This window comes from Gymnogyps californianus, chromosome 3 (genome assembly GCF_018139145.2).
Source record: "Gymnogyps californianus isolate 813 chromosome 3, ASM1813914v2, whole genome shotgun sequence".
NCBI classification, from domain to species: domain Eukaryota; kingdom Metazoa; phylum Chordata; class Aves; order Accipitriformes; family Cathartidae; genus Gymnogyps; species Gymnogyps californianus.
The window spans coordinates 30,087,266-30,108,530 of NC_059473.1; the positions used below are offsets into that span (position 1 = coordinate 30,087,266).

The 21,265-nt window shown below is 37.5% G+C and overlaps 1 protein-coding gene across 1 annotated transcript in view; it reads right to left on the bottom strand.

The window, feature by feature from the left end:
- SRBD1 (S1 RNA binding domain 1) overlaps positions 1–21,265 on the bottom strand; it is a 135,019-nt gene that overhangs the window by 16,591 nt on the left and 97,163 nt on the right. The window contains exons 19-20 of the mRNA XM_050894954.1: positions 4,911–5,017; positions 2,126–2,302 (exon numbers count right to left, since the gene is read on the bottom strand). Coding sequence (XP_050750911.1) covers positions 2,126–2,302; positions 4,911–5,017 — 284 coding nt within the window. The remainder of the gene's footprint in view (positions 1–2,125; positions 2,303–4,910; positions 5,018–21,265) is intronic.

Here is a 21,265-nt window from a genome sequence, read left to right on the forward strand (position 1 = left end):
TGCTCAAACATGGGCCAGGTCAAAATACGAAAAATTTCAAATCAGAAGAACTCAGACCAACATTTGCTTAGAATAGAAAAAAGCTAAAGGTCAAGTCTACCACTATTTCAGAATTTACAAACCATTTTTGCAAAAGTACCTTAATACAGCTTTCCTTAAAACTTAGTGAATACATTACTGACTCCTAATCAGTTAGCTTCAGTTAGCATTTGGACTGGGCTTTTTTTTTTTTTTTCTTCTTTAATTGGCTGGATAATGAAAAGGCTCCAAAGTCTCAAAGACACCCATGGACAGATCGCCCACATTGGTAGGAGGACTTTACAGAAGACAGAAGAGAAAGAGATCTATCTTTGTGTGTGTAGCATATTTACAACTGGCACACTTCTTCCCTTAAAGTTTCCCTTAAGTAAAAAAAATGCTCAGGATACAGTAAAGGCAACAAATGACTCCTACTGGCAAAGGCTCCTTTCTTGCCTCTTTGTTTGTTTGTTTTTGTTTCCTAAATCACAAGCAGTTCCTGCTTTTGCAGGACAAAAGAGAACACACTGAAAGACCCGGAACTAGCACTCACACTTTGGGCTCTACTACGCATCAACGATTGGCAGAAATGCAGACATAACTTTCTCTTTCCATATCAGTTTTTAAAATAACCTCTATTTGTTAACTTCCAAGTACAAAGCACAAAAACTAATTCACACAGCACTCTGTAGCCATCAACATGATTAGAAAGGACAAAAATGAAACCTTCTCAAAGTCTATTTCAAAAATGTTTGGTTTTGCCACCTAGGCCCACAAGAAATGTTGTGGAGGCGATGGTGTTAGAACTTTATTTTGGCCTCAAACTCCAAAGCTATAGCAGATTTCTCAGGTTATACAGTGTTCTCAAGTTTTATGGAATCTGACTAACATCAGAAGCATGCTCCAGCAAGGAAAAAAAAAAAAAAGTGTTCTTAAACATTTCACCAGTGAACTTCGGGGGGGGGGGGTGGGGGGCGGCGGGGAGGCATCAGCCTTTTCTTCCTCTGTTGTATTGCAGCATTCACTAGAACAGATCTGTACAACGTAAGACCTATCAATCATCTACAGCCTTGAAAGCAATTTCTTTGGTCTTCTGGTGCTTACAGTGTGCACCATTTGGCCTGCAGCACGTGCCTCCCTGCCAGATGGGCAACCAATCTGTATACCTTCCACCCGGGCAGTAAGCCAGTCCTAATGTGCCTACCTCCTGCCTGGAAGTTACGTGTATGCTGTTTGGCCAGCAGCAACTGGGAATACAGTATTGCTTCTGAGCATTGGGTTGGCTAAAAAATAGCATGTGCTTCCCAGGAAAATATTTTTTGAGAAGAGTCAGTGGCAAAAGGGTGGGGATGGCGCTACCACTGCGCCCTTTCTTAGTTCTTTATGTTGGAAGGAGAAATGGGAAAGGCAGGAGAAGAGACATTGCCCTAGAAAGGGCACTTTCAGTTGTGGAGAGGAAGTATTCCAGGTCAAGAGGAGCACAATGAATGGTTGCAAGAGGGAAAGGCTTGGTACAGAAATAGGGATTGAGATGGCAGGGAAAAGGATGACCCACTGTTGACAAACTGGACTTGGGAAAGTGCCTCACATATTTGAGACAGAAGGCAGTCACATCATGCTTGCTAGGCACAGAGTATAACACAGAGTTTGATCCAGGCAGCTATTCAACTTTCTCTCTCCAGGTAATAGAACTGAAACTCTCCGAAAATCCACTCTAGTTTACTACCATGACGTTCTGCAGAGTAATCTTTACCACATTAAAATGAACTTACATATATCTCTAAATTATGCCTGAAACACAAGACTAAGGTTTTAGTATCTCAGTTCACGACACTACCGCATGCCAAATTTCTTCTACTAATTCAGTGGCAGGATTAAACTTACATACTTATCGAAACCCTGACTTAGAGCACTCGGCTAATAAGCCATGATTATTCAGAGGAAGAACTACCTTCAACTATTGACCTCAAAAAGTTTATTTGTTAAGATGTCTTTCAGAGCGCAAAGGCCTAGGATTCCTCAAGCCTGAATACAAAACAGAAAAGGGGAAAAAATCTTCTCATGCTATTTTGGATAATTTAGTCAAGAGAGGTAACATCTCTATTACCTGCAGAAGGTCTTTATATATTCTTGGTTGAATCTGATGAAGCCAGCACACTGTTGGAAGGATTTGGGACCCAGACCTTTAACTTCCTTGAGCTGTTCTCGGTTTATAAATGGTCCATTCTTCTCTCGCCATTCAATTATATTTTTAGCCCTGTTAGCATTCAGTCCTGCAATGTGTCTAAGAGAAAAGTTTACAGAATACATTTATTACCATTGAACAGTCATTAATACAAGTGCTATCCATTACAAGGATACACATTACCGTAGAAAATCTGGTTTACAAAACTTAAAAACAGCTAAGAAATTTGCAAATAGACTCCCAGACCAAAGGCATCATCTGAAAAAGGATCCCTTCTCTTAGTTCTATGGAAGGAATCCACTCAAGTCAACAAAACTGGGTACAGCAATATGGTTCTGCACATACCTAACTAGTAAGCCAGGGATGTGTAATTTATGATCTGCTGGCTATTTCTGTAATGCCAATTCAATTTGTCATGTCTTATGGCCTGCCCCCAGCTGCCCTCTTCAGGAAACAATGTTGGAGGAGGGTTCAGGACAGATAAATTGTTCCTGTGAGAACAGCCGCCTCTCAGCTATTCTCTTCCAATGGTACCGCAACACCTTGCCCCAATACGAAGGGCTGACGTCTGCTATCCAGAAGGAGAGTGGCTGGGAGCAGCCTGCCTTCCTCACACAATTTAACAGATTCACACAGCTTGTTCCTTTTCTCTCAGCTGCTCTTGAGATAAAAGAGCAGCTGGGAACAGGCTGCATGAGTTGTTCTGAGAGCAACTCAGATCTGGCAAAGAACTTACCTGTGAAGTGCAACCGCAGTTAGCCAAATTGCTTCAGGAAGCAGTGGGTTTGCTGCACATTTTCTGTATGTACATGTGAGTACAACTTTCTGTGTATGGGGCACGTTAATCATGAAAGCGGGAAAAGAACTGTGGTGGGCAGTTACTCCTGGCACTAGAGAAGGAAATGTCACCCATCTGGCTCTATATATCAGATGCCATTGCTTTAAGTCAATGGCAGCAGAGACCTGTTTGTGGAATGGCATGGGCTGATTCTAGAAAAACAACACCAGCAAACCTGGCAAGCATAGTTAAAAATCGGGGTGGGGTGGGAATCTTTCCATTATTCTCATCCTCAAAAGTTAAAAAAAAAAAAATCCAAAGTTGGTGAAACCTCAGAATTAAATTGGAGACACACATCTCTCACCACAGACAAAATATTAATCATTAGGAATGGAATCTTCTCCAAAAATTTCTTACAAACATTATGAAATCCAGCTTATTTACACCGACAAAGGAACATGACACTGAGTTCACAGAATTTTCCACTGATGATCTCAAGTCTTTCAAGTACGATACTCAGCAGTAATGCAAGTACTGTAGCGTTGTCACCCCTTCCACGTTTAATATGTGTCAACAAGTGTATTTGATGCATCAGAAAGCACGAGCAGAAAGCCCTGTTCATGGTATATTCTGGCTAGGGTGGACAATTTCATACACTGTACATCTGAGGGAAACTTAGACCGCATCTACACAGAACAGCGGAATTGAACCGCTGAGGATCAAGTTAGATCCAGAACTCGATGCAGCACATGCATACGAGCATCACATAAGCCAGGTTAACTGGACCAGACAAACTACTTAGCCAACGTGGTTACCACCTGTAAGCATGACTGGACAGTGTCACTCCATGTTCATAGTTTTGTGGAGACACAGCAGCACCTCAGCCTGGTGCCCTCTGCTGAACTGCACAACACAGCTGTACCCTGCAGAAGGCTGACAGTGCTCACCCACTGCACTTGCTCAGGTAGACTTTTATTCATGGAATGAAAGCTGGTCAGCCTCATTTACCAAGAGGTACGACTTGCTTTCTTACTAATAGCTGACCTAAATCTGAAAGAAGGTAAGACAGAAGGTAAATCAGGAGTCAAGCTAAGGATTGGATACACAGAAAAAGAATATGGAAGAGAAAGGGGAAAAACAAAAAGAACAGAAAGAGAGCCTCTTCCAAAATATGGAAAGACATTTTCAAGAGTGATTACAAGGGGTTAAAAAATGAAAACCAGAGCTAGCAAGAATACATATTTCCTAATTTTGATACCTAATATAATTGTCACTACCAAGATTATGGACATTCTTTTTCTTCCCCTCGTACTACAGAGGATGACAGCAACACTTCTGCTCTTCCAAGAGGCTGTTCAGCTAAACGATTCTGAATTCTATACACTCAAGAGAGAGAATAAGCTTTTAATTTCTAACCAAGAGAAATAAAATCCAGAACATTTTCCAAGTAAATATGGCATAATTACTTTAAAAAAAAAAATCAGTAAAAAAAGGATAAATTTTTCAGCAGTTTCCCCTTAAATCTTTCCTTTTCTCCTTTCCTTGCCCAACTTTTACAACCTGTTCCACTTAGCAGTACCTATAAAAATACCTTCTAAGAGACAGAAAGTACATTTGAAAACCCCTTTCTCAGTGTAAAAATACAGATTTATTATATCAAGTTTTTCTAGAACGGCAGTGTTGGCTCAAAATTTTTAAATATCTGTTTTTCTCTGAAGAATAGTTTTACCCTGGAGAATCACACATACCCTTAAAAACTGACTCTTAATGATCCAGTGAAATACTGTCTTAATGTGTCATTTTCATGTAATTGGAAGTTTAACACAAGAGCCATTTGCTCCAGCTGAGCTTGAGTCAGATGGCAGACTAAACAGAGACTCTGTGATCCAGAGCCATGTAATTACTGGAATAGGAAAATGTTTGACTCACCTTAATAGTATTTCTGAGCAGATGTTAATATCAACTCCTACAAAGCTGACACACTCTTCAACCACACTGTCCAGAGTTGCTTTGAGCAAAGTCTGTGATACATCATGCTGAGAAACAAAAATGGAGATATCAGGTTACTGAAATATCGAAGCATTCATAAATAAGAACTGCAAACAATACTAACATTAATAAAATAGTTGCTGGAACTCCTCAACATCTTATGTGAGGGTACCAGTTAAAAACATAAATTGTAGAACATATTTTTAAAAGGTCTCCAGTATCTCTTTGTAACATCTTTGTCACGATACAAATCCCTAGAATAAGATACTCTTCACATTACTGTATTCTTTTGTTTAATAACTATTTTTCTGCATCATGTGAAAACAAAACTATATTAAACACATAATGATTACTCAAAAGGAGTAATGCTTTTGTTCATCCACTACATCTTGTCTTTAATCTGACATTTATTTACCTATACTATCAGCTTATTAAAAATAAGACAATATTTTAAAAATAAGGTATTTAGAGAAAAGATCACAAATGCTGTACTTTTGCACCTGCACACACAAATGTTTGCAAAATTGTCCTATTTATGAGCATCACACTACAGTACAGTTATTATTTACTAAAAGAACAAGCCAGGTATTGTATGAGGGTGGGCAATACATAAGGTACATATCAGCCCCGCAGCAACAAAACGTTTCAGATTTTGAACAGATATTTCTGGGAAGATTGGCAGGTCCTTGACCGAAGCACCACTAATGGAAATTCTTCCAGTTTTTCCATTATTGTTCATAGTGTTTCCCTTTTTTTCCCCCCCTAAAAGAAAATCAGTCACACTTGTCAAAGGTAAAAGTTCTGAAGCTCTAAGATTTCTTTTCCTCCACAAGGTAGGCATACTTCAATCTATAACTGCTAGTTCCCCACACAAGCCCATCAGTGCTTAGAAGTCTGACCTGGAGGGAGAAGTCTCTCTAAATGCAGCAGCTAATTCAACCACTATGTTGCCTTAGCTTCAGGGCTCTTATACGTCACTCATGTAAATCTGGGTTGATCTGTTGTGGTTTCATGATGCATTCCTTTAGGACATCAAGCTGCATCCAAGCCAAGACACCAAACACTTCATCCACTACTTTGTTTTACCTTCTAAGTCATTCAGATCTTTTAAAGATTTCACAGTTAAATTTAACATGCCAACAGCATCAATCCCAATCTACTAACATGGTAATTCATCAAGTAGTGGTTAATAACTGAAACAATCGTAAAACTTATGGCAATGTATTTCATAGCCCTCTAATTTCAGGTAATGGTAATGTGATGTATTTTCATGACGTGATACATAATAAAGTTACTTACAAACAGGAAGCACAGATTTTGCCAATATCACTCCTCCTATATAAAGTTCGCATGCAAAAAGCCATGTACGTGCATAAGTACTGGCATTTGCACACAGTCTCGGCCTCACAACCACAAAGCTTACTTGTACACTTTGCAGATCAAATGTCAGTTTCTACTTACTAATGTGTTGCTACTACAACACAGTGGCTTCTTTTCTGAATAAAGAGATACAAACAAAAACCCCACACCCTAAAAACAAGTCTTGTTTCTGTTTTTCTGACTTACTGAAGATGCAGCTTCTCTTAGTGAGGATGTCCTATATATTCCCTCCTCCTGCCATCAGCCAGGTAACGTACTAGAGCTAGAGGCTTCCAGCTCACACGCATGCTCATGCAAGGATGCATTTATATAACACAGTACAAGAACCAGAATAAAACTATTCAGAAACAACACTCCCATTTTCTCTTCTTTGCCAAGTACAGCTGCCAAATACTGGGCTAGATTTTCCATGATGAACCACAAATTTAAAATTTAATAAGATAAAGATACTAATTTAACAATTTTTTTCATTATGATGGAGGAAAGCAAAAGTAGAAGAAAACGCAGAGTACTCAAAATTTCCTTCTGCTTTTAGGAAAGGCTATGGACTCCAAGGTACTTGGAAGCTGATTTATCATATAGTTTCACAAGTTACGTTAACAAGTTCCATTAACCGTAGCAGTTATTGGCCACCTCTAAAAAAAATCTTGGTCTAAACAACTACTCAGAATATAAAGTAGAGTCTGTGGCAGACAGTAGGGTACACTGTTGTTTCCCTAGGTTTCAGTCTCATTCCTTAAAATGATATTTATTCTTCAGAAGGAATGACATGCAGTTACATGATCCAAAACCGAGACATTTGTCATTGTCTCCACAATGCCTTGTAACAATAGGGTGTAGCAAAGAAGGTAATCCATAGATCTGGCCTAATCTTTCTAAGCAGTTCTTTGGAAGAGACTTGATTCAGCAGAAGCTTTACTTCCAGTCTGATGAAAGTGAACCTAGATAGCAATTCAGCCAACTATACTCCCCCCAAAACAAGGAACGGATATATCACAATCAAAATGTAAGCATCCTGAAATACCTCTGCTAGTGGAAGAAACACCAGTGCTTACAGACCCTCAGTTTCAAATGCGAAGTTGGCATTTACCTGAAGATTTAGGTTTGTGAATGCAATAGTTTGTGTAAAATTTGTACAGAATACACACAATTTGGAAAAACTGTAATATTCAACTGTCTATTTCTTTTGCCAAGAAGACAAGAAGTTCTCAGGTCTTTCAAAGATGATTTGCATCTTTTAACTTCCTTGCTGCTTGACAGTCACCATTAAAAAAACAGAACAAGATATGCACAAGTTGTTCTTTATTACTCCGACACCTAACAGTCGTACCACTTGGAATGGACATCACAGCACGTATATGAAGGCATAAAGTAAAAGCGAATGGGCAGACGTGACAGAACAGGACAAGCATAAGACAGCATCAGTCCCTAAGTTACCAATACCTCACAGAAGTAAGACACATTCAGCTAGTGAATGATGTTAAGTTGCAAACGCTAGGAAAACTTTCCAGACAGCAAATCTGCCTCCCAAGATGCAGCTACTGACCATCACAGCTTTCTTTTGCTATGCTGAAAAAATTTCTACATCCCTCTTTACATTGATACAAAGCACAGAGAAGTGTTACGCATTTAGTTTCTAAAAGTAGTTAATTAAAAACATTATTATCCCAATACCATTGTCAAGACTTCCTACTGTTAACAGGTTACACTTCAGAAAGGTTTAAAGTGCAGTGCATTTTCCAGTCTTCCAACAATTCCACTCATCTTCTCAAATATCAGAGGTTAGTTATATACTTCTATGTACTATTTATATGCACTGGGTGGTATCAGATTATTCAGACACTACTAGAAGCACACATACTCCATGCTACTCACTTGCTACAACAGGTTTGTAAAGACAGGAATCCCTCTCAACTGTTGCATTAAGCACATCAGAATAAAACCTGCACAAATAAAGCCCAAGTCCAATATGCAAGGATACTTTCAAAGTGTGCTTATGCAGAATTTTATGCTGCACAGCCTCCAACAACCCCTCCACACACCAACATGGCAGATCATTGCTTCAGCTGACCCCCTGCAAATCCTTCTAAATAAAACATTTTCATATTGACACTAACTCTGAATGCACCCCTATGCATGGGGGTGTCCCTGCTAAAACTGTTAAGTATTGTCTTTTCTTTTTAATCAGAATAACTCTTATTTATTAACTGTCTTTATCTGTAGAACAAATACTACAACTGCCCCCACAACTCCCCTTACAAAACCAGGAGAAACTATCTCCCTCACTCAGCTGAACCATTCGTACCAGGAGCCTACTTGGAGTCAAGCACACAAGGTGCCCCAACAGCTATGCCTAACAAGTAGGAGCGTGTCCTTTGGTGCAATTTTCAAACATCATCTTGTATTTACCACCCAAATAAATCACTAAGGTTTTATTAAAAGGATACTCAGAAATAACTACCATTAAAATATTTACTGCTGGAATAGCAGATCTGGAGCAGAAGACTTCATTTTGTGATGATCTCCAAGCAATAAAAAGGATTGATACGCCCAATTTATGGGAACTAAGGCCAGCAGAAATAAAAGAATTGCCACAAACTGTAGGATGTCCAGTGCAAATCTGCGAACTTTCTTTTATCATCATTCTCCAGAAAACAAAGCCACTTTGCTTCACAGATAGCACTAGGAAGTACTTAGACATCTGTTTGGTTTGAGTTTTTTGTGGGGAGGATTATAGAATTAATCTGCCCTTAGAAACCGTATTTTAGTATTTGTTTTCTAAGGAATTATCAAGTGAGCCAGGGAACAAGATACATAAAATTAAATTACTTGATTAATTGAAACTGCTACAGTAAATAATTGTAGTTGACCAATAAATGAAATTCAAACATTACATTTTTCTAATATTTTTATAAAGAGTATCCCAAATATCCTAAATGTAACTTACATTCATGAACCTGGAAGAAAATCAGGGGCTGCTATTTTGATTTCTGGTCATGATTACCGCTCAAATTAGTCTGTGGCAAATTTGTTAAAATTACCAGAAAAAGAATATTACATTGCATATTTTAAAACCACGATTCTGCAAACCCATGCAAAAAAAAAAATCAATATAACTTAATTTCATGTACTTTCATTAAACACAGCACAATGTTGTGCTTAAGAACAAAGAACAGTACTTAAGAACATCTGTCTTATGCACATGATGGTTTTGTCCTATTATTATATCCCAATACTTCAGCTATCTATTCTTTTTATATGGTATGAAGCAGAGAGCAAGGATTGTTGTTTTGCTCAGTTTCAAGAGCTACGAACACTCACTGGAAATAATCAACATTACTAAAAACCTATCTGTTCCTTGATAGGGTGCTACTACAACTGTAATTGAAAGCCATTTTCCAGTTTCAAAAACCTGCTGATGTACACAAAAGGAAGGTGGTATTTTAAATAGCTTCTCAGCTCAGTTATTTCTAGCAGTATACCAGTACAGACACTGTAAAAATACATTTGTCATCAGCATGACAAATTTATCAAGTCAAAGAACCACTGTTCACATGAAGCCTAGAGGCTGTACTTAGTATCTGTGTGAGCATAGATGGTGGACCAGTACACTGACTAATTTTGCCTGACCAAACACACTAAACACTAGATCACTAGTGCTAGACTAGAACAACCCCAACCAGCAGCTTTTACATGGAAGTAAATTACAACTCTAAGCTCTTCACCTTCGGCAACCTAAAAAAACCTGCCCAAATACTAAAATAATACACATAACTATAATGCATTTGGTAACCTTTTCCTGATCCCCTATAAAACCGTAATTTTGGAAAATATGGTATGATTGCATGCCTCTCTGAAAGACAAATTCAAACAGCTTAAAATTCTACTGCACCACACAGCAGTTCTTAAATTGCTTATTATTTCACATTTACAAACATCAGTAGACATCGACACGACCAGCCCATGCATCGTTACTACTTTACAATGCCCAAGAGCCAAGCAAGGCACCTTCCAACGCAATTAAACAAGAATTATTCGTACCCTGCAGAGCCTTCAAATGTAGTACAAACGTAGCCTACGTGACCTAATGATGCTGCTCACAAAGTAGTGGGGAGGAGAAGAGTTCTCAAGTCTGGGCAGCAACCTGCAGGTTCTTGACCCAGGCTCAGCATTACAGTATTATAACAAGATCAACATTCATCCTAAATAAGACTGAGCTGCACGTCAGGCAATCTATTTTGGGTTTTGATCAAGGTATACCTCACTTGTCCTTTGAATCCAAAAGTCAACCTTCAATGAAGTAAATATAATTTAATTTTTTCTGTCTTTAAGTAAGTCCTGAAACACTTCTAACACCTCATAAAACATTATTTTGTTGGTACCTACCATTAACTTCTGTATCCATGAATTTTAATATTGGCATGTGAGACTAGCTGACATGCCTCTTGAAAAAACACTTTTTTCTTTAAAAAGTGGTATAACTGTGCAAACTGAATGACATTTACTGAATGAGAAATTAGGTGGGAGAACACATCCTAAGCAAAGTTCAAAACTGTATTATTTTACAGGGATTCAATCCATGCAAATGTGTTTTAAAATTTAAAAAAGAGAAAAACATTCTCTACTAGTGCTGTGGCCTACACACAATCAGCTGTGTTTCAAATCCTTGTGAAACGACAAAAGCAAAATGCATCCAGGACAAGCCCTTAAGTACAGCAGGACTAATGTAACACAAATAGTCTAATGAGAAGTACCTTTTTGTGTGCAGAATGAGAAAAAAATTAAAAATGCACCTTACATGCCCGGTGGAAGTGTTGGAAAGTTCAGGCAGGGGGGTTTAATCTCTAGTGTTCTCTGGAAAATCCCTTTCAGTTAGATTCTAAGAAAACAAGCTTATCCCTCTGATGTTTAATAAAAGGACCTAACTTCAAGAATTTCTTATGAAGATTGGTTGTGATTTCTCCAAATGTTATATTGCTATAGGATATATTGTTATCCTATGTACTTAACTCTGACTCATTTCTTGTTTTCAAAAATCCAAATTCTGTTTATTTTAACAGTATATTACTGTTACTGAAATATCCCAAGAGAGAAATGGATTCGTATTTTCAAAGAAAATGATAAAACAAAAGCAAAGTCTGTCAGCTCTGACATTAAAAAATACTTTTTTAATGACTTTATCATGTAAATGCTTCAAGTTACTTGCAAGTTGCTGGAATTCATCTTATATTTACTTGTGTTCTAACAGAAGCAGTAGTACTGCTAAGCTTGTTACACAAATTCAGTCCCATTGCTAATATGTCTGATTTCTAAAGCTAACTTCTTTGACATGAGCAAGCTAAAAGCAAGTGACATATATCCAAAAACATCTTCCTCTTTCCAGAGCAGGTACCAGTTTTCTCCAATGCATATTGTCATGCAACTAAGGGGCAGCAATCTGAATTGCAGTTATAATCAACCGCATAACTCCTGGAGATTTCAGTGGGACGTTTTCTTTTTCCAATAAGTAGCAAAGGTGATCACCCAAACTGCTAGGTGGAAAGCCTACATTTCAATTTCAGTCCAAAACTCTATTTTGGGGCTGTTAAATTTCTACCAATATAGGGGATACCCTGCAATACTACAGAAAGATAAAGCAAGGACCATCAGGAGTAGTTTCATAGATCACAAGGCTGAAAGGCAACAAATTCAGTTGGGGATTTTCCTGAAAAGTGCTGAAGGATAAGAGGGAAAAAAAGATTACACCGATAGAGGGAGAAGGAATAGTCCCATTTCTAGAGGGACAAGACAAGTCATGCAGCCCAGGTGAGTCCGGAATTCTGGGAATTCTGTTTAGTCTGAAGTCAGTGACCATCTACCCCCCTGCAGCAGACGGGTGAGGAACAGCAGCTCCTGCATATAAAGTTCCAACTCAGAGCAAGGGGAGCCCCCAGGAGATGTGAGAAGCTTGGTAAAAGTCTATATAAATACACATGCTTCTTCCAGCTCCAGTGAAGACAAGCTGGGGTTCCTCTCACTCATCTCTAATGAGGAATGCGGTACTTGCAATGTTCCTACAAACTACAACAGAAACACAAATTCATTTAAAGGTATTTTCTAGAAAGGAAAGATTTGTACAGTTGATACGTATTATATTAGACATCTAGGATACAATAAAAGCAACTTCTTTCACTCACTGGTTTTCTCAAAGTTATTATACAAACACACTTAGCAACTGCTTCACCAGGTGACTCATATCAGAAATGCACTGAGAATATATTTAATACAATGACATATCCTTTCCCTCATTAGAAAAAAAATGTATATGCCAAACAATGACATTCAGCAGTTTTTTAATCCCACACCAACAGAATTAGTCATGACAATTAAGAGGAAAAAAATATTTTTATTTAATGTGACACCAGCTCCTGAAATGCTTGCTGGAAAAAGCTTTTAAGTAACTTGACTTTCCTCAACCCCTCCACCCCGCCCTTTTATTTTTTTTTTCAAGTGGATCAGTTCAAATTGAATATGCTTAAAAACCACTTTCAAATCCTACTGTTCAGTTCTCTCCCTCTCTTCTCTTTGGCTCCTCCTTTGCTTTCATCAGGCACTCCCCTCCTCTGCATCCCCAACCTCTTCCACTGCATAGCAGAAAGCAAAAATAAGCTAAGAATGAAACAAAATGCAAGGCACTGTCCTGCAGAAGACACAGCCAAACTCAAATAAAGCAAGCTTATTTTCTCTGCTTACTAAAAAGCATGCACTTCAGTTTGATTGACATATGGCAACTCAAAAAAGTCACCCCGGGGTAGTGTTTATTGAATGACCCATGGAAGACTGAAAGCTGACAGAAAAACCAGGAAACATGTGAGAAAACAGAAGTTCGTTCAGTACCAGCGTTTATGGATTTGACAGGCAGAGTACGTAAGCATCCATTGTGTCACATTCACATCTTTGATAACTGAAACCAATTTCAGCACCACTTATTACATATAACAGCAAGTTATATTTAAAGCATAGGCATAAATAATTAATTGGTAAAAAAACTCTATGCTGTAATAAGTTTGTGCCTTTTTAGAAATCTGCTCTGCACTAAGCTTAACAAAATTTGCATTAAAAGTTATATTTAGTACTTTTCCTATTACATATACAGCACAAGCAAAATGTCTGCACAGTGGAGGTTGAAAAGTTAACAAGACTGAATAATAAATTAGCTGTACTAACTTGTCAGCACTAAAAAAATTAAGTTCTCAATGACAATTTTTACAAGTGAATGAGAACAACATTTCTCTCATTCTCAAAACCAAGCAACATTTCAGAACCACCATCACTATTGACAGGATATGATCAATACTACTGAAGTGATCAGCATAATATAAAAAGTGAGAAATCAAAACTAGTAGAATGGCATAAACAAGAATAGTGCATGTACTACCCTGTACATGGAAATAGCAATTGAGTACTCTTGCAATACACGTATTTTTTTAAACAAGTAATATCTCAGCAGGTAGGAGGGAAAAGCACAAATCAAAGAACACTTATTTTTCCAGTATCCCTGACAGACACTGTGATTTGTGGCCTCATAACATAACCCTTACTTTTATTCAAGGTCTGGAAATTCCTTCAAAAGGCTTCTTTTAAACATTACAAAAATATAGTGTTTAAATTATTTGTAAACCTATGAAATAATATAAAATTTTATAGTGCAACAAATCAATAAAAATTGCTTGGAACATAAAGTTTTCTTAGGTATTCTCTAGTGGAAGATTTGTAAATAATCATTGCATTACTATTACTGACTTACAAAGTCAGAGCTTTTAAATATTGCATATATGAATATATTCATTGCAAATGTGTAATCTGATCACAGATTACAGCATCATTCATTTTAAAGACTGACCTCTATTTCCCTTGCAAAATCTTTTTTTTATAAAGGATCTAAAGCTTAACCAAAACAAGTTTTAGGCAAGCTTGGGAAATCATAAAAAAATAAAATAAGAAATAAAGTATTTGAAAATTTAAGATTTAGTAGTGTAGAAACTCCTAAAAACCATCACTTTAAAATCAGATATCTTTATGAATTCTAATTATAAAAGCATTTAGTCCAAAAAGCAACTGTACTGCCTCAGGTTTGGTTTTGTTTGTAACGTAGCGGGAATAGAGTTCTCTATTTGTACAAACATTTACAACTGCAAGCTGGTGTATCATCGAGCAAGAAGGGAATTAAAACCACCTCTGATTTTGCAGCACTTATGTCTGCCTCCCACCATGTGTGGAAGCATACCCTTACTTTACAATGTGAAGAGTAATAAAGAATCAAGGCCTGCTCCATTGAAATCACTGGCTGATGTCCCACAACATTAATTAAGGACAGAAGTTCAACAGAAGTTTTATCTGTGCTTTGCAGGACTGGGAGTTAAGAGATGAGGTACCAGATGGATCAATCAAATGATTAGATGGGCTTATTCAATGTGTGTCTGCTTTGGCAAATTATTGGTACTACAAGAACCCAGAATTTTTAAATATGAAAAAAAATCTATTATTGGATGTTCCTTTCTGCATAGAATTTGTATTTTAAGAACACCAAAAGACAGTGGTTCTTCTAAGTAACCTAGATTAAGGCATCAAGCTTTCGACTTTTCCTCACACAAGGCAGAAGTTGCTCTGATCAGAAATTAGACAACTGAGACACCTTAGATCAGCTATGGCCAAGCTTCATCTTCTGGAACACACAAAGCTTGGCAAGAAAGCTCAAGTGCAAGTCTTGTAGTGAGATCTACAGCACATGGCTGGCTAGGCTGATGCAAGGAGCAGAGGTAATCCAAATAATGGCGAGATGAGGAAGACAGCTATGCCCGGCAAGTCATCATCGCTAACTCTGGCCCAAGCAACTTCTACCCTCCCATGCAAAAGAAGGGGACATGGACAGCTAATGCCATTCCCAGCCTGCAAACTCATCTCAGAGTGAGACATAACTGAGGATGCAGGTCTCAGCCACACAAAGATTTGGTGTGTACCACCTGAGGTTCAAAGGGAATTCTTGCATCCAAAGGCAATCCTGCAAATACACACGTTAAGTTTACTCAACTGGAGCAAAGACCTATCAAAGTTCACTGATAAGCCACTTCAATATTGAGCATATGCTCACCTTAAAAAGAGAATCTAGTAGGAGATTGGAACTTCTCAGTAACTATGGTAGATAGTTCAGTAGACTTAGAATAATAATTAGCTTTTCATATGATTGTAAAAACTAAGAAAAGTTCAAGGAAGATAAAATATGAAGCTCCATTAGAGGAAAAGTTTCAGAAAATCTCTCTATTTTTTACTCTTTAAAAACCACAGGCAGTCAAGAATGTGAAGAAGAAAATGCAGCCTAAAAAGTAACAGCATTGGTGATTCTGTGCTGCCTGGAATGCTCTTCCATCACAAAGCCAGAACAATTTCCTCTTAAAATTGTTAGCTTAAGCTTATTTAAAACAAAACAAAACCCTAGTCAGCTCACATTCTAAGAATTTTTTTTTTTTTTTTTAAAAGCATTTGATGTGCAGGTTACAAAAAGTTATACAAGGGTGTTTTAATTGCAATATTCAGACTGCTCTGTCTGCAGGTACATTTCAGTGCCAGGCAGAAGACTCTTGCTTTCTGAATCACACAGGCAAGGATATAATGCTTTCAGCAGATCAGGGCTAGCTGCAATTCTGAAAGGGGGTTAGCATCATGTCACAACAGAAAGAGATCAGAGTTCAGAGATGATGTGGAAGCTTATCAAATCTCAACTTGCTAGTTTTCTACCATCACAAACCTCTCAAGTTTATATGCCACACCTGAAACACACACAGTTCTGATATAGGTTTAAAATCTACGTTCAACAATATAATTTTCTGTTTTAAAATAGGTGTAAATATTGAGAGGTTTCAGCTGAATCATGAATTTAGTGTTTCAATATTCCTTTTAAACATTCACAGATATGAATAATTCTACATGTACATAAGAAATTCATTTGAGGCGATCTGCTTAACAGGCTTCTGTCTCCATTTGACAGAATGTTCTATTTTCATTTCTGTTAGCCATTTGAATACAGAAAGACAGAGAAATTTCTGAGTGTTTTACAGTATAAATATAATAAGGACCAGACATCATTAGAGTATGCTACTAGTCTAAAGTAACATGTATATGACTTTGCCCATCAAAAAAACATAGGATCCAGTTATACGAAGTTCTATGATTTGTGCCTCACTGTCATTAGCAATGAAAAATGCTGAATTGACTCCAATCTTCTTTAGGACATGAGATCATTTCAGTCGAGGGCTTGTAAACAGAGTTGAAGGTTTTGAGGATGAAAAGTAAAATCCAAAGTAATTCAATTAATTTTTTTTTAAAGTTACTAGTAATTGAACACCACCTTTTAAACAGGTTTAGATTTAGTTTTTTGGGTATTAGGCGACCTGAAAAGACATACCAAACAGCTGCTGCATACAAGAATACACATGGTATTTTTCCAGTTACTCATCCTGCAACTAAGAGCAAACTAGTCACTGAACCTCAGTCTCTAGCTACCACTTTTTGATTCCCTAGATACTGCTCGTAAGAGTCTAGGAAATCTGCACATTAGAGTAGTGCATTCTCAAAAACTCTGAAGTCCCTTCATAAAACATTTGAAGTACTCTTAACTTCTTTCAAACTTTCAGTGGCAGAAAATGCATAGCTGGTAGTGCAGAGATACAAAGTGGTGACTTCTGGTTTTGGTGTACTTACTCAGACTACTTTGACCTGTAGGTGACAGAACTTCTGGGAGGTATTTTCTTACAGTAACAGTTCTGGTTTTGCTAGGATATTGTGAAATTAGAATAGCAATAACCTCCCCTGCCACAGCCACACATGCACAAACATTGCAGAACCTTTAAACTTAACACTACTGAGATATAGGTACCTGAAAACAGTCCCAGTTTTACAGATGACAAATCAAAACCACAAGAACTTAGTAATTTCTCTTGAACCAAAGAAGAAGTAAATGAAAGGACCACAATTCTTCATTTCCTGTCTGCAACCTGAGCATCATTACCCAGAAGCAAACAGCACACATTTTGCTTCGCCAATATTTTATGATGTTCATGCACTGATCACTATGTTCTCTGACTGCATGGTCCAGGGTCAGCTTACAAATGTTTTCATATCTTTGTTTTGAGTTGTCCCATGCATCAATGGGAAACAATTATAACATAGCTCTAAATACCCTTCACTTTAGAAGCTAATAACCACTTCTCATTAAGCAATTGTCTTAGTTATCACAGCTGGAGTAAAAGAAGTGCTGTAACTGAATCCATTATATCCTGTTCCAGAGGAAGTGCTCATACGTCCAGTTCAGTGATAAAACTGAAGCTGCCCTCTTTCATAACTTATTTTCAAGTACAAATCAAGATGTAGGTGCAACTAGGCTATCCCCTCAGACTAACAGTTTTAAGGTCTGGACAAGAAGTTGGAAAAAAAACCTATTTAATACCACAGATGTAGTCAAATCCTAGCAGTGGGAAAAAATGTCTCCAAAAGCTGATCCCAAGTTCTCCTGCTGCTACTTAACTGCTAGCAACATCCACTAGACCACCTTATATGCACAACCAAATAGGATGAATGGCTCCAAAATTGTTTCAGTTAAGTATATTCCTAAGATACTGACTTTGTAAAACAGCTATATGGAAAAATTAAAAATGGCCTGTACTTTGGTTTTTTTTTTTTGTTGTTGTTGTGTTTTCATTTTTTTTTAAGTTAGATGGGATTTATGAGGAGCAGCTTTTTATTATTGCATGTATGCTTCTGAAAGAGAACTGGAAACCAACATCCAAATGGTTCAAGTTATATGCATACCAATGACCTTTAGGTATGAGGTATGGAAACCTAGTCCAAAGTATACTGAAATATGGATAGTTAGGAAAATGAGAAGAGAGCATTGCACATAGGCTCTACATTATGTCACATCACATGAAAGAAATAATTAGTTCCTCTTGAAAATGTTTCTCAAAGGAAGACAAAATGCTCCTAGCCACATCAGCCATTTGAAATTTATACTTGGAACAAGAAGCTACAACTGATAGTGTTCTTCATGATGGCTTATGCACAGATAGCTTCTTTAAGTACTTTCAGTCTTCTCCATCATTTGATTCTAATGCCTCTGAAATTAAACGGATACCTCATGATTCAGATTTTTCAGAAGAGTTTAATTTCTTCCTCTACCTCTTCCCACCTGTACACGCTGCACCTCATTGCACCAAAATATGCATTTTCTCAGTCTGAAATTCTGTTTGCAAGTCTTAGCCATTGAAAGAGTTCTCCTGGAGAGCTGCAGCACTAGAACATTTCCAATAGCTACTAATCCAGAAGAAGCACAAATTCTGCAAAAAGATTGCTATGCAAAAATTACATTATTACACAACAGCCTGAAATTTTAGCAACAAAATTCCTTTGTCACATACAAGAGTGTTCTAATAGAGTCCAGTTCCAGCTTTCTGTCTCTTTGGATATCGGGAATGTAAATCCACACTGGCATTTTCAGAAGATTATGGCACTTGCCCAGAATTCACTCTCATTTCCAACTGATTCAAAGGTTTCATAAAGCATTCATACCTTTAAATCATTTATATATTAATTTATTTTCTATTTGTCTTAGTTACATACCTCACATTTTATGACTGGAAGAAAAAAAGGCAAAAAACCCACCCACAGAAAAAAAGCCATTCTGAAAGGTATCTCTAAAATTCAGGATGCAGACACTCAAAGAGATAGAAGCCTTACCACACTTCTTCCCAAAGCCCTGAAAAACTAAACCCCACAACACATTAAGATATGCCATTTACTTGGGACAATGGCTTTTCAGAAAAGATTATGGAAGAAGCATAGTGGCTTACTAAATAGAGCTGGGAAATTATATGGTACCTAGTAATAGCAACATAGGATCAGATCTCAGGATGTGATAAAACAGAAAGACAGTCTAATGATGTGTACACAGAGGGAAGGAATGCTACGAAAATAAAGAGCATGAACATACTATCTTGCACACACTTCAGGCCAAAATCTGTACCATTACCCTTCTTACCCACACTTACAAGTGTTTTCAGCAAAATACCTCGGTTCTTTAATAGCGCTACTCACAGTAAAGTACTTCTAACAATGGCCCTCAGGTAAGTAAGGAAAAGCTATGGCAAAAACAGATTTACCTGAGATATCCCTAACATATTCATTCATCATAACTTATATGCATAACATTCATCAACGTGGCTTTACTACACCACCGTAGAGAGAAGCAGTTGCAGAGGCAGAAGACAGCAGGCAACCCTGCCAACTTACACTTTCTGAGAAGACAAGACTGAGAGGATGTCCAGGAACACTGCTTTAGAACAGCCTTAATTAAAATTAAAAGTGATGTTTTGCTATGAGTTAGGAATAAATGGGACTGATATAAACTTCTTCCACTGAAAAGACAGAAATTCAGGAGGACATAGTGGAAATAACATTTCCTTAACTTCCCTCCTCCGGTTCATTAATATATAGTTGCATCCATCAGCCAAATTAAAATAAAATGAAGGACGACTACGTAGCAGGAATAAAGGGTGGGGGAAAACACACCCAAACAGATGGGGAGGGCTTTAATACTTACAAAGAATGTCCAGATTATCAGCCCACCTACTTTGAGGTTTTGTGATGTCTAAATTTATGCTAATCTTAAGGGAGCAAACAGGTACGAGAATCTTCATTCACAGCAGCATTTCTATACAAGTTGAGGAAGCCAAATTGAAATAAAGTATCATAACTTAAAACAGTGAATTGGGGGGGGGGGGGAAGTGTTACAAGGCTGCTTAATTCTTCTGTCCAGCTAAATGTGGCAGAAAGTCCAGGCTCACCAAAGAATTTTCATTTAGCTCTGCAATAATAATATACGGTACTTAGACCATTGCAAATAAGCATAACACTCTTGTAAAACAAGTGCATTTGAAGACCCTAAATGTATGCTTACCTGGTTGAAATGAATGTTTTTCTTTAAAGTTTTATCTTGCAATCCAAGATTTCTGTGATGGCAAATCATTCGAGTGTTTCAGTCCTTAATTTATTGATAAACATTCTGTCTTAACAGATCCTTCTTTAAAAACGAAGGACACCATAAAAAATGACCATACACATTATTGAAAATTTACCACAGAATGCTAAAGAAGGAATACCAGAAAAAGTTACCATTAAATATGTAATTAAAAAAAAAAGAAATTATCAATTTTAAATGTTTAGTCCTATTGCTGGGAGAGTCATAAGAAAAATCCAACCTGTTTTACTCTGCACATGAACAGTGTAAAGCAGCGGCACATTGGTTAGACTCTCCTGCTCTCTGTATTCTCCTACCCATTTTTAAACAAAGAATGTTCATTTGCAATCAATAACACATGAAAATAATGTTTTCCTATAGAAAATGACATGGAAGACAGCATTTCAAAATGGTAACCACTTTCCACTGCATCCAACAGGACAGTAGCCATTTACCTGTACCCCTTGTACTTCCAAGTACTGTCCCTGTGCTGCCCTCTGCATTTTGCACAGTTTGGGTCAAACTTCACAACAGCTCAACTTTCCTTTGAAACACTGGCACGCTTGGTCCGTTTAAGAATGAAATCTGCTTGCCCTTAGGGCTTCATAGAGTTAAAGGGCAAAATCCTGGCTCCATTTGAAGTCAGTGGGCAGTTTGCCATTTAATTCAATTGGTCTAGTATTTCACAGTGACCTTAAGGGTATACCGAAAAGCTTGTACCCATGTATCCTGCCTTTGCTTGGAGGAATAGCGGTGGCGTGTATTAGTTTTGAACAGTAACATCTGGGTGGCAACTAGGACACTTTTGATTTTACTTTGAAAGCTCACATGAAGCTTGCAAGCATTCACTCAAAATTACGGGACAGAA